Source organism: Sorex araneus, chromosome 2 (assembly GCF_027595985.1).
Source record: "Sorex araneus isolate mSorAra2 chromosome 2, mSorAra2.pri, whole genome shotgun sequence".
Taxonomy (NCBI): Eukaryota; Metazoa; Chordata; class Mammalia; order Eulipotyphla; family Soricidae; genus Sorex; species Sorex araneus.
In genome coordinates this window covers 165,741,535-165,754,251 of record NC_073303.1, presented here as the reverse complement: position 1 = coordinate 165,754,251, position 12,717 = coordinate 165,741,535, and the positions used below count along the sequence as shown (strand labels likewise).

The 12,717-nt window shown below is 34.4% G+C and overlaps 1 protein-coding gene across 3 annotated transcripts in view; it reads left to right on the top strand.

Annotated features, from left to right (window-relative positions):
- The window catches only part of ARL13B (ADP ribosylation factor like GTPase 13B), a 66,862-nt gene that overhangs the window by 36,927 nt on the left and 17,218 nt on the right, over positions 1-12,717 (top strand). For all 3 annotated transcript variants that reach the window (XM_055128644.1, XM_055128646.1, XM_055128645.1), the window contains 2 exons: positions 10,877-10,982; positions 11,965-12,167. In XM_055128644.1, the coding sequence (XP_054984619.1) occupies positions 10,877-10,982; positions 11,965-12,167 (309 nt within the window). The remainder of the gene's footprint in view (positions 1-10,876; positions 10,983-11,964; positions 12,168-12,717) is intronic.

Genomic DNA, 12,717 nt, shown 5'->3' with positions numbered 1-12,717 from the left:
TCCTGCTACTGGTAGGGTAATGTTAAAGTCATTAGGCTGAATCATTGATCTGAATAGCTTCCTCTTTTTTTTTTTAATTTAGTTTATTCATAATTCCTTACTGTATGCTCTCTTTGGAATAACCATGTTGGTGCTGAAAATAAATTTGTTCCCAGAGTACTTAAAAGTCACATTTAAATGGAATTTTTCAAGATTTAATTATTATTTTCCTACAATACATATGTATAGTTTAGAAAGTAACATTATCTCAAGATATGTAAAAATAAGGGCTGGAGCATTAGCACAGCGGGTAGGGCGTTTGCCTTGCATGCGGCCAACTCGGATTCAATTCTCAGCATCCCATATGGTCCCCTGAGCACCGCCAGGAGTAATTCCTGAGTGCAGAGCCAGGAGTAACCCCTGTGCATTGCCGGGTGTGACCCAAAAAGCAAAAAAAAAATAATAAAAAAGATACTTAAAGATAAAAATCTGAGTCCTGCCAGTCCTGCCCATTTATAGTTCTCCATTCTCAAAGGTGGTTATTTTGGTTTCATCGTTTTTTGTGTTGCTCTTAAATTCTGTTTTAAGGCAACATACTTCTTGTAGGTATATCTACTTTTTTTCTTTTTGGGTCACACCCGGCCATGCACAGAGGTTACTCCTGACTTTGCACTCAGGAATTCCTACTGGCAGTGCTTGGGGGACCATATGGGATGCTGGGAATTGAACCTGGGTCGACTGCATGCAAGGCAAATGCCCTACCGTCTGTACTATCACTCCAGCCCCATATCTACTTTTTCAGTTTAGATGTTATGTTGTATTTTTCTCATGAAATATTAACTTTTACTTTCACCTTCCTTCTTTTATTTCCCTTCTTAATGTAGCTATATTACAGATTTTGGTTAATCACTATTCTGTCTTTACATTATTATGATTGTGCATATATTATACCTGAGCCAAATGCATTATGTTTCTTTCTTTTTTCACATGATTATTTTCATTGCTTCTAGGCCTTTTTAGTGAACAAAGCTTTGAAATTTATATTCTAAGGAAGTCTTTTCATTGTCAGATTTACGTATATACAGATAATCCCTCAACCATAAAATATAGTGTGATTTTCATACAAAATATACACACCTATGTAATCACCATGTAGTCACAGATCAGAACCACTAACTTAATTTATTTGATAGCATTAATTACTTGTTTTTTATTGCTCATTTTATAAATATGTACTATTAAAACTTTCTGAAATTTGTCAAATGAACTGAAAATGAATCTTGATATACTTGTATATGGCAGGTATCCTTTAATTTAATTTAATTTAATTTAATTTAATTATTTCATCGTTTGATACTTCTTTCCTGAAACTTTTTTTTTCTTTTTGTGTCACACCCAGCAATGCACAGGGGTAACTCCTGGCTCCGCACTTAGTAATTACTCCTGGCAATACTTGGGGGACCATATGGGATGCTGGGGATTGAACCCAGGTTGGTCGTGTGCAAGGCAAATGCCCTGCCCACTGTACTATTTCTCTGACTCTCCGGAAACCTTCTAATTTGACCTGATTTTAACACACAGCTATTGCCTTGAGATATTTTTTTTTCTTTCGTATTGTTTCTTCCTAATTCCTGGTTATTCATTTCTATTCTTGGTTTCTTCCCTTGAAATGGGGATGTTATTATTTGTTTTTAAAACATGATAACATTTTTAAGTACATTTTATCTTTTAAACAGAATAATACATAATAATAATAATAATAATAATAGTAATATGGGTAGATTTCTTTCTTTTTGGTCTAAGGGAGCATATTCGGAAGTACTCAGGACTTACTCCTGGCTCTGAACTCAGGGATCCCTCCTGGTGGTGCGAAGCTACCAAGTGGGATGCTGGGAATTGAACCTAGGGTGGCATTGTGCAAGGCAAGTGCCTCATTCACACTTCTCTCTCTCCTGACACTGTATATAATTCTTATTTGTAAATTATGTTTCTGTAGAAATAAATTTTTTTTTGGCTTTGTTGTTTTCTAACTTCATTTGTTGCCCTTGAGAAATCTGGTGATTCAGAACACCTTCGTGTAATTTTTTTTTCTTTTTAGTTGACTCTTTTGAATTTTTTGGCACCTCTCTGGCCCTGGTATTAGGAAATTTCACAGATGCTTAGTGTCTTCTTGATCTGGAAATTCATGTTACCTGGTACTTTGGCTCTCAATTTTTTCAAAGAACTTCAACTTCCTTGGGTCAGTGATAGTACAGAAGAGCAGGTGTTGGCTTTGCATGCAGAACAGGAGTGCAGCGAGCTTCATTCCAATTTATGTACATAAATTTCTACTTTCTGACCTTGTACTAACATGGTACTGTGTTATTTTCCAGCTCCTGCATGTATAGCATATACACAGTGTATATAGCAGATTCACATCTGTTGCACTGTGTTGTTTTTAAGAGACCTGTGCTCCCAATAGCACAGCGGTAGGGCATTCACGTTTCACGCGACCACTATAATGTTTGATTCCTCCGCCCCTCTCGGAGAGCCCAGCAAGCTACTGAGAGCCTGGCAAGCTACCTGTGGCGTATTGGATATGCCCAAAGCAGTAACAATAAGTCTCACAATGAGAGACGTTACTGGTGCCCACTCGAACAAATCAGTGAGCAACGGGATGACAGTGACAGTGCTCCCAATATATAATACGAGGATAAGGAAAGCAGTAACAGTATTAGAGGCTCAAGGTATAGTAAGCATCAAAGTGAAAGAATTTTAGATTTTATATTCATGAGAATTAAGTCCTTTTTAATTCTAATATAATGACTAGGTATTCTTTAATAATTATTAATGTTCATGGTTTTTAAGAACTACTCTCTAGTGTCCTTTGGTTAAATGACTAGGAAGAATTCTTGAAACATCTCCATCTAACATTTTTATGGCCGAATTAATTATTTAAAAATAAATGATCGGTACTATCAAAAGTACTTTTAAGTTTTTTGTTTTCTAAAGGAATAGAACATATTTCAAGCCCATATTTTATTGTAACATACCTTTGCAAAGTGCTTTGGTGAATTTTATGTCACTGCTTTTTGTAACCCAGATTGTAGACCATTGTAAAGGTTGTTTTTTTCCCCGAGTCTTTTTCCCTGGGAAACATTATTTGAAGTAATAGCACATACTTTCATCTTTGAGTAAAAGCTATTTTTAGGGACTATTTAATATTTATTTCATTTCACTCTAATATATTTTCAAGGTAAAACATAGATTTATTCCAAATCACGCTTTTCTTTTTATATGGATCATGTTAACATTTAGAGATGGTAATTTTATTATAGGAAGAACTTGAGTTGGATTTCCTTTCAGGAATACATATTAAGGTATATATATTCCTTAATATAATGTAAATAATTTTTTTAAATCAAGTATAAGGATTATGCTGCATTCATCTTGGTTTATGGGCTCTAATTATCCCTTTTTAAAATTAAGTAGTTAATTAACTTATTTTTGCTCTTTGGGTCACATCTGGCAATGCACAGGGGTCACTCCTAGCTCTGCACTCAGGAATTACCCCTGGTGGTGCTCAGGGGATCATACGGGATGCTGGAAATCAAAACTGGGTCGACTGCATGCAAGGCAGTCTTAGCCTTACCCTCTGTGCTATCGCTCTAGCCCCATTATCCCTTTTAACAAGAAAAGTTTATATTAGCAGTACTATTTTACAGTACTTGTTATTTCAGTTTTTTTTTTTAGGAATAAATGCCACTATATTTCTTGGTTATGGATAAATATATTAATGGACTTTCAGTTTCAGTGGGCAATTATATGCTACAAAGATGCCTGGAGTACCCTGCATTAATATTTTATACCCTGCTATTACAGGGGTTGAACTTGGAACCTCACACATGTAAGTCACCGATCCACTTCTTAGCCCATAACTGCCCTTCATTATGAAAAAATACCATCTGTGTCCATTTTTATAGCCATTTTTATAGCTGTCACGATAGGTATCTTAGAATTTGTCCATTGTGATCCAAGTATAAATTTGTCCCTCGTTTTATTTTTTTGACCTAAATCAAGTAACTTTCTTATCATATGGTCTTGGACAAACTAATAGGGATTTTTCGGTCTCTGTATATAATAAACATTCATGTTCTATTTTATTTTTCTGACTTAATACTTTTTTCTAGGAATGTCAGTTTTAGTTCTCTACCATGCATGAACCCTAAAGCTCAGCTTCTATGAAAAAGTATATTCTTTTAGTAGGTCAATGTTTTTCTCTCTACTTTGATTATGAATGTGTTCCTTTTTCATTTCTGATAACCATAAAGATCCTTTACTCAATTTCGAATGCATTAATGTAGTGCAGATTGTTTTCTTATGATTTTATCAAGCATTTGTATATGTATATTTGTAGCATGAGAAAGGACTTTGAATATCTGTGTATCTTGAGTGAAAGTCACAGTTGATTATAGAATAATATCATTCAAGGTGTTCCTTAGATCCATATTTATCTGTTCAGGTAATTGCACTCAGGTACTCAGGTGCAGTTACATTACTCAGGTGCAGTTACATGCTGTACATGAGCCTTTTTTTTTGTAGCTGCAGATTTCTAACTATGTGTGCATAATAAGCATACTAATTTCCTATTTAATTCACTTTTATATCACAAGTTAGGCAAAATGATATATACATATACATATATTTATATAAACTGAACTTTAATTTAAAAGTTGAATGAGGCTGAGTTCTTAGGCACATACTATTAGGTTCAGGACTGGAATGGTCGTCCAGTGGGTAGGGCTCTTGCCTTGCATGCAAATGATGCAGCTTTGATCTCTGACACCACATATGGTCCCCCAAGCTCAGCCCAAAGTGATCCCTAAGCTCAGAAGTAAGTCTTGAGCACCGCTGAGTGTGGGTTCAAAACAGGCAAAATGAAAACAAAACAAAAATATTAGGCTTATCCTTGGAAAGATTTAATGGCTCAGGCTCATTAAGATGAGATCATCACTATGGACTCTCTTCTGCACCTAAAACTTAATGTCAGAATATTATCCAAATGCAAGCCATCTTTCAGCATACTTATCTTACTGAATTTCTTTATCATTTCATATTGTCAATAACTGACTACATTTCAGCTTAGACATGATATTTGCAAAAAGGACATTCAGATATGGCCATCATCTCTGACAATTTATTGTAGGCAATATAAAAGTAACTTTGTATGACTCAAAGAATACAAACATGGATTAAAAAAAATGCTTACTGCTTAAAAAAAATAGTCCTTGGAATAGTTAGTCAACTCAGAGATTTTTAGAAAGTAGTTTCTCTGTATAGATGCTATTATGATTGAAGTATTTAAAAAATTTTATCCAACATAAAATGGAATATTGTTTTGTCTTTGCTTTTAAAAACATTGCAAAAACTGCATAGACCACAGTGAAAGCAGTGATTATTTCTGAATGTTCACCTCTGGTTTGCTTAAATAAGAAAAGTAAACCTTAAAAATAATTGAAAATTACATATTTTCTAGGATTTCTCACATTTTTTTTTTTTTTTTTTTTTTTTATAAATGAAACTTTTAATTTTATTTTTATTTATTTATTTATTTTTTGCTTTTTGGGTCACACCTGGCGATGCACAGCGGTTACTCCTGGCTCTGCACTCAGGAACCACCCCTGGCGGTGCTCAGGGGACCACATGGGATGCTGGGAATCGAACCCGGGTCGGCCGCGTGCAAGGCAAACGCCCTACCCGCTGTGCTATTGCTCCAGCCCCAGATTTCTCACATTTTTGTAGTGTAATTTTCTAGTGCCTTTTTATCCTGTTTTTGGGTATATATTTTAATTATACCAAATAAATTAATTGTTTAATAATGCCATTTTATTTAAATACTAAGACCTGTGAAGATTTCAATTGCATAAAATGAAGTTTTGTATGTATTATATAGATAACTTTTAAGTTTATGCTTAATAATAGTCATTTAGATACAAAATGAGTTGCTAATTTCTAATGTGGTTACAGTTTTAAATAAATTTGAAAAGACTTCCAAAATATGTTTTGGTTAAGCTTCTATATTGCGTAGTTTGAAAAGTATCTGCTTCTATGTCTTACCTTAAATGATAATGGTTTATAATTTTTAACATAAAAATTGTTTCTTTTGTTCTATAGCTCTAGTACTTTTGATATTTTAGTTAAAACATTAGGAAACTGAGAGCTTTGATATTTCAGGGTAGTCGCTTGAAACAAAATTATTTTCTCATATCCTAAAATTAATTTTAAAAGGTTGTGTCAAAAATTTATGACAAATTATCTTAAATTTAATGCTATGCATGTGTCAAAAGAAGGCACACCTTTCTTTTCAGAGTTAAAAAGATAGAAGTGTTCTTTAAAATGAGCACAACATACTTTATAGATTTTACAAATGAATTTCAAGTCTCTTTAGTATCTGATTTTTAAATGTTTTAGAATATGTAAATTTTAGAGGACTAAAGAGAGGAAAAGTTAATACCTTTAAAGTGATCAAAACTCAAACTTCATTTAGCCTGTCAGTAGTATAAATGAAAAGATCAGCTGCCTTGTAGCCCAGCCTTAATCTGAGCAAAGCAGGTAACTTGAATTCCTTATTGAGCTAAATAAAAATGTTACAATATACCAGATATCATTTTGTGGAGGTCTCACATTTACAAGGGCAAAAAACAGTGGTTGATTTACCTTTGGGTCTTGTTCCATTTGTTGATTTTCCACCTGCCGTGTTGGAGTCTGCCTTTGAGAGAAAACCTGAATATCGTCTGTAGTGTTCTGACAAAGTTATTAAATCTCTCTTACAGTTCTCTCTGATAGTCTAATTTCTGTATGGTTTTCATAATGTTAACTTAATTGAAAACCAAATAATGAAATTAAATAAGGTAGAGATAAAGTTGTCCTTTCGCTGTTAACAGCAAATGAGAAGAACAAACTGCTTACTTCACACCTGGAGAATCCGGTTCTGCCTGTTAGCAGTTCTTTATATTAAAGGAAGATCATTTCCATTGGTGCCATTGCTACCAGGAAGTCCTCATTAAACTGCTTACATAGAGTATTTGCACTCTCTATAATTATAATCCTATAATATGTAAAATACATTACAGTGCAAGGGGTTGTATCAAAGAGTATATTATTAGCTATCAAAACTTACTAAAAATGCAGATTCTGGAATAAAATGAAATGAAACAGGCTTAGCATAGAGGCTTTTTGCTTCATTTATTTGAAAATGACTGGAACTGGGGTGGTTTGTCGAAGGGCTAAAGTTCTGGGTTCAGTTCCTGGTACCACATGGTTCCCTAAACATGGCTTGATATGATATCCATTCCACCCAAAAAGTGATTCAATTTGTGCTGGTTTTAGAAAATCCCAGTGATTTAGCTCATAGAATCAGAATTCTAGAATTAAAGCAGTAAGAAAAAAGCTCCTGTGTTGAAACATTCCATTCCATCTTTCACTTATAAATACTATTTAGAATTTTGAAATAAATTTTTTCAATAATTTTCAATGTAGAACTAAACTTTTCAGTAATATTTGTTAAACTTTTTATCAACCTGACAATATTATTATTATTTAATCATATAAAACATTTTCAGGGAAATTTAGAATTGATATTTAATAAGCATACCAACTACTTTTACCCTTGCTTTTTTTTCTACCTGAATTATGATTTGAGTTTGAGAGTAGGGAGGGACATTTGCAATTATTCTTTGATTTGCTAGTCCTACGTTTTGTATTCTGCTCCCAAAATAGCTTCTCACCAATTTTTTTTTTAAATTGAGTTTGTTTTATTTATTTTTTTTAATTTTAAAAATTTTTTATTAGTGAATCACCATGAGGTACAGTTACAGACTTACAAACTTTTGTGCTTGCATTTCAGTTACACAGTGGTCGAGTGCCTATTCCTCCACCAGTGCCCATTTTCTACCACCAGCGGTCCCAGCATCCCACCCACCACCCCCACTCAGTCCTCCCCCTTCCCCATCCTGCCTCTGTCACAGGGCATTTCATTTTGCTCTCTCTCTCCTTTTGGGTGTTGTGGTTTGAAGTAGAGGTATTAAATGGCCATCATGTCAGTCTATAGTCTACTTTCAGCCCACATCTCACATCCTAGTACTCTTTACTTGGTGGTCCCTTCTCTATCTGAGCTGCCTTTCCCCCCAGCATGCAAGGCTGGCTTCTAAGCTGTGGAGTAATCCTCCTGGTACTCATCTCTACTGTTCTTGAGTGTTAGTCTCCCATTCTGTTACTTTATATTCCAAAAATGAGTGCAATCTTTCTATGTCTATCCCTCTCTTTTTGACTCATTTCACTTAACATGATACTTTCCATGTTGATCCACCTATATGCAAATTTTATGACTTCATCTTTTCTAACAGCTGCATAGTATTCCATTGTGTAGATGTACCAGAGTTTCTTTAAGCAGTCATCTGTTCTCAGGCACTTGGGTTTTTTCCAGATTCTGTCTATTATAAACAGTACTGCAATGAACATACAAGTGTGGATGTCATTTCTACGATACTTTGATACTTTTTTGCATCTCCGGGATATATTCCCAGAAGTGATATTGCTGGGTCAAATGGGAGCTCAATTTCTAAGTTTTTGAGAAGCATCCATACTGTTTTCCAAAAGGGCTGAACCATTCAGTATTCCCACCAGCAATGAAGGAGAGTCCCTTTCTCCCCACATCTGCGGTTGCTTTTGTTCTTTTGGATGTGGGCCAGTCTCTGTGGTATGAGATGGTATCTCATTGTTGTTTTGATCTGCATCTCCCTGATGATTAGTTATGACGAGTATTTTTTCATGTGTCTTTTGGCCATTCAGATTTCTTCTTTGAGAAAGTTTCTGTTCATTTCATCGCCCCACTTTCTGATGGTTTTGGATATTTTCTTTTCGTGGAGTTCAACCAGTGCCTTGTAGACCCTTGTTATCAATCCCTTATCAAATGGGTATTGGGTGAATATCCTTTCCCATTCTGTAGACTGTCTTTGTATTCTGGTCACTGTATATTTTGAGGTGCAGAAGCTTCTCAGTTTAAGGTAGTCCCATTTGTTTATATCTGTTTCCACTCTTCTCACCAATTCTTAAAGCTGCCTTTATAAAATCAAAATTGAGGAACCCCAAAATTCTTTACTGTAGGACTGAATGAGAGAGCAATTTGTAACTGTGAAAATCAACAAAGACTGTTTCTCTACTTCATTTCAGAAATCACTCTTGTGTATTAAAAAAAGAACTTGGTGGTGTCAGAAGGTATAAATTATACTAATTTTTGAGGAAGAAAATAAGGTCTACCCGCCAATACATAAATCAGTCAATAGCAGTGAACATTCATTGTATGCAGTAGTGATCTTCAGTGAGTGTTTCCCCCATACTTGTTTATATTTAAAAAATACAATCAGAGGATAAACTGAAAACTAATAAAGATGGAAGATGGAACATAGGTGGACTATAGAAGAATGGAAGGTGGCAAAGTCATAGAAAAAATAAAAAAAGATTCTTTCTGGTTGTACCTTGTTTTTATAGTTTTGAATTGAGTAAATTGTAAATGTATAAAATATCAAATCTTTAAAAAATAAAACTTCTTTAAAGTCATCTGAAATAAATGAATCTATTTATTTGATTCTATTTATTTGATTCTATTTATTTGACCTTTATTTAAGGTCATCTGAAATAAATGAGTCAAATAAAGAGGTTTTGTTTTTTAAAGATTTGATATTTTATACATTTACAATTTCCTCAATTCAAAACTATAAAAACAAGGTACAACCAGAAAGAATCTACCGAGAGTATGGAGCCTGCATGGCAGAGCCTGGCAAGCTACCCATGCGTATTAGATATGCCAAAAACAGTAACAATAAGTCCCTCATGAGAAACATTACTGGTGCCCGCTCGAACAAATCGATGAGCAATGGGATGACAGTGACAGTGAATAATATATTTAGATGGTTGTTTTGAAGTACAACAAAATTATTCTTTGGGTTCTTCAGAGGTTAGATAGATGATCAAATAAACATCAGACAGATTGATACAGAAAAAGTAAGGAGAAATATATTAAAACATATATACTGCTAACGTAAAAGAATCCCAGAAGAATCCCAGAAAATAAGTGGTTCACTCACTTTCAGACTTCAGACAGCCTGCGTGTTTTTTTTAAACATTTTAATTTCAGTCGATTCAAATCATCAGTTTATTTTGGAGTGATTCACACGTTTTTTATTTTCAAACTTGGTTTGTCATCATGTTGTTTCCTTGAACTGTTTCTAATTGAAGAATGCTCTTTAGTAAATAGAAGACTCTCTACATCACCAAAGAATTGCCCACTTATGTGGACACATTCACAGACTAGGAATACAAATTTAGTCAGATATGTTAAGAATATTTGGGCCTTTTACCACATGTTTGTGTTTTTTGATGATTGTGATAGGATTCTAAGTCACTTGCATCAGAAAATGATACAAGAAAAATTAGGACATATTGTGAATGTTGGAATTGATAGCTGAAGGCTGTAGAAACTAGTCCACTTACTGAATTTTGGTTGTTGTTAATCTTTTATTATCTTATATCCTTATTTGGACCAGTTCTTTTTGTGAGAGTGGGGGACCCCATCTGGTGGCGCTCAGGAGGCCATTACTTGCTGTGATCAGCCCTGGAGTCTCACATGCAAACCATGAGCTGCAACCATTTGAAATATCTCTGTGACCCCTGGAGAGCAATTCACAAAACATTTTAGCTATGAAAATAAAGTAAAAATGATTATACCCTCTGATTCTTTCTAAAGTGTGTATGTTCTGTGATTAGTCTGACATATTTGGAGTAAAACAAATGATTATCATATTTTTAAGTGGTCATTCAGGAATGTATTTGCTTACAGCTAATTCATTTGTGTCCGTAGGTTGGCAAATAAGCAAGACAAGGAAGGGGCTTTAGGAGAAGCTGATGTAATTGAGTGTCTGTCACTGGAAAAATTGGTCAATGAGCACAAGTGCCTTTGTCAAATAGTAAGTTTTTGTAATTCTTTTGCCCTCTCAACGTATTTTAGTTCTTGAAAAGATGATAGGAAATTAGGTGTTAGGAAACCAACAAAATTTGATTAAATAAGTATTCATTTATTTACCCAGGAAATTACATACTGCTCAGTATTAATACTGTATTTGTTTTCTCTTTAGTGTTTTTTTGTTTAGATGTTACTGAGTTTTGTAAAATATTTTCTAAGATTTTAGGATTTCTTTTTTGTTTCATTTTGTTTGTCCTCCCAACAGGGCTTGTAACTATTTAATGTGTCATGTCATTAATATTGTGAGGATATTAATGGAGGAAAATACAGAGTGGCAGGCAGGGTGTGATGGGAGGGAACCTGGGGACACTGGTGCTGGGAAATGTACACTGATGGAGGGCTGGATGTTGGAATACTGCATGACTGAAATCCTATCATGAACAACTTTATAAGGGTCTGTCTCACAATGATGCAATAAAAAAGTTAAAAAATACAGAAAAATTATACATAGAAAATGTTAACATATCTACAATGAATGAAAAATTACATCAAAGAGCTACCCAATAATCTTAAGAAGATAAATTATTTAATATTTTAATAATAATTTGTCTGCTATTCTTAATAGATGTATTTTGTTATAAATTCCCCAGCATAAGGACAAAAGACTTCCTGGTATTTTATTAAAAGGTTATATTTCTTCTGGCAATTCAATTTTCTTTACCAATTTTGTTTTATAATATCTCTCATAGCTTATAGAAATTATCCATAAATAGTTTCATTTCTGTGTGCAGATGTTAGCAATTATTGCAAAGGTGAGTATTCTAAGTTAAGATAACAAGGTTCAGTAGTTTAAATGGGTTTATTTTGTTTATTAGTAATTATATGTAATTGTTTATAAATAAACAAATGTGCAGATAATTTATTTTAGGTTAGTTTTAAGTGAGATTAATTTTTATGTTTAAATCAAATAAACTACTGTTTTTCAGGAACCTTGTTCAGCAGTCTTGGGATATGGAAAAAAAATTGACAAATCTATTAAAAAAGGCCTTTTTTGGTTGTTGCATATCATTGCAAGAGATTTTGATGCCTTAAATGAACGCATCCAAAATGACACAACAGAACAGCGTGCTCTAGAAGAACAAGAGAAAAGAGAAAGGGCTGAACGTGTGCGAAAATTACGGGAAGAAAGGTAATAAGTAGGCTCATTTAATTGATTTCCTTTTTTTTTTTAATTCATTTTTTTCCCATGGCAATACTATAGGTAACTTTCTTTGGGCATCTAACTATTTCTCAGACTATAGGTTTCCTTCCTCACCTTCCTCTCCTTTCTCCTTTCCCACCCTCCTATCCACCTCCTACTCCTCTCTTTCTTCCTCTCCCCTACTCTGTCCAGTGCTAGGGACCTATGGTCTTGGGCTGCTTGGGCCCTGCAGTGTTGCAGACTCATCAGGGCAACTGTTGTGGTGCTTGGAGCCATGTTGTTCAGGGAATTAAACTTGGGTCCAGCATGTGCAAAACATGCACCCTGACCCCTACCTCTTATCTCACAGGAATATGTTTAAAACACTGGTTCTTAGTCCTCAGGGTGAATTAGCTACTCCAAGGGCAATGGCAATTTCTAGAGATGTTTTTAAACCTTGTGACAACGGATTGAGCGAGGAGTGCCATTGGCATGTTGTGAGTAGGTGACATGGTAGCTGCTAAATACCTTCTCACACACAGGCTTTCCTCCCACAATC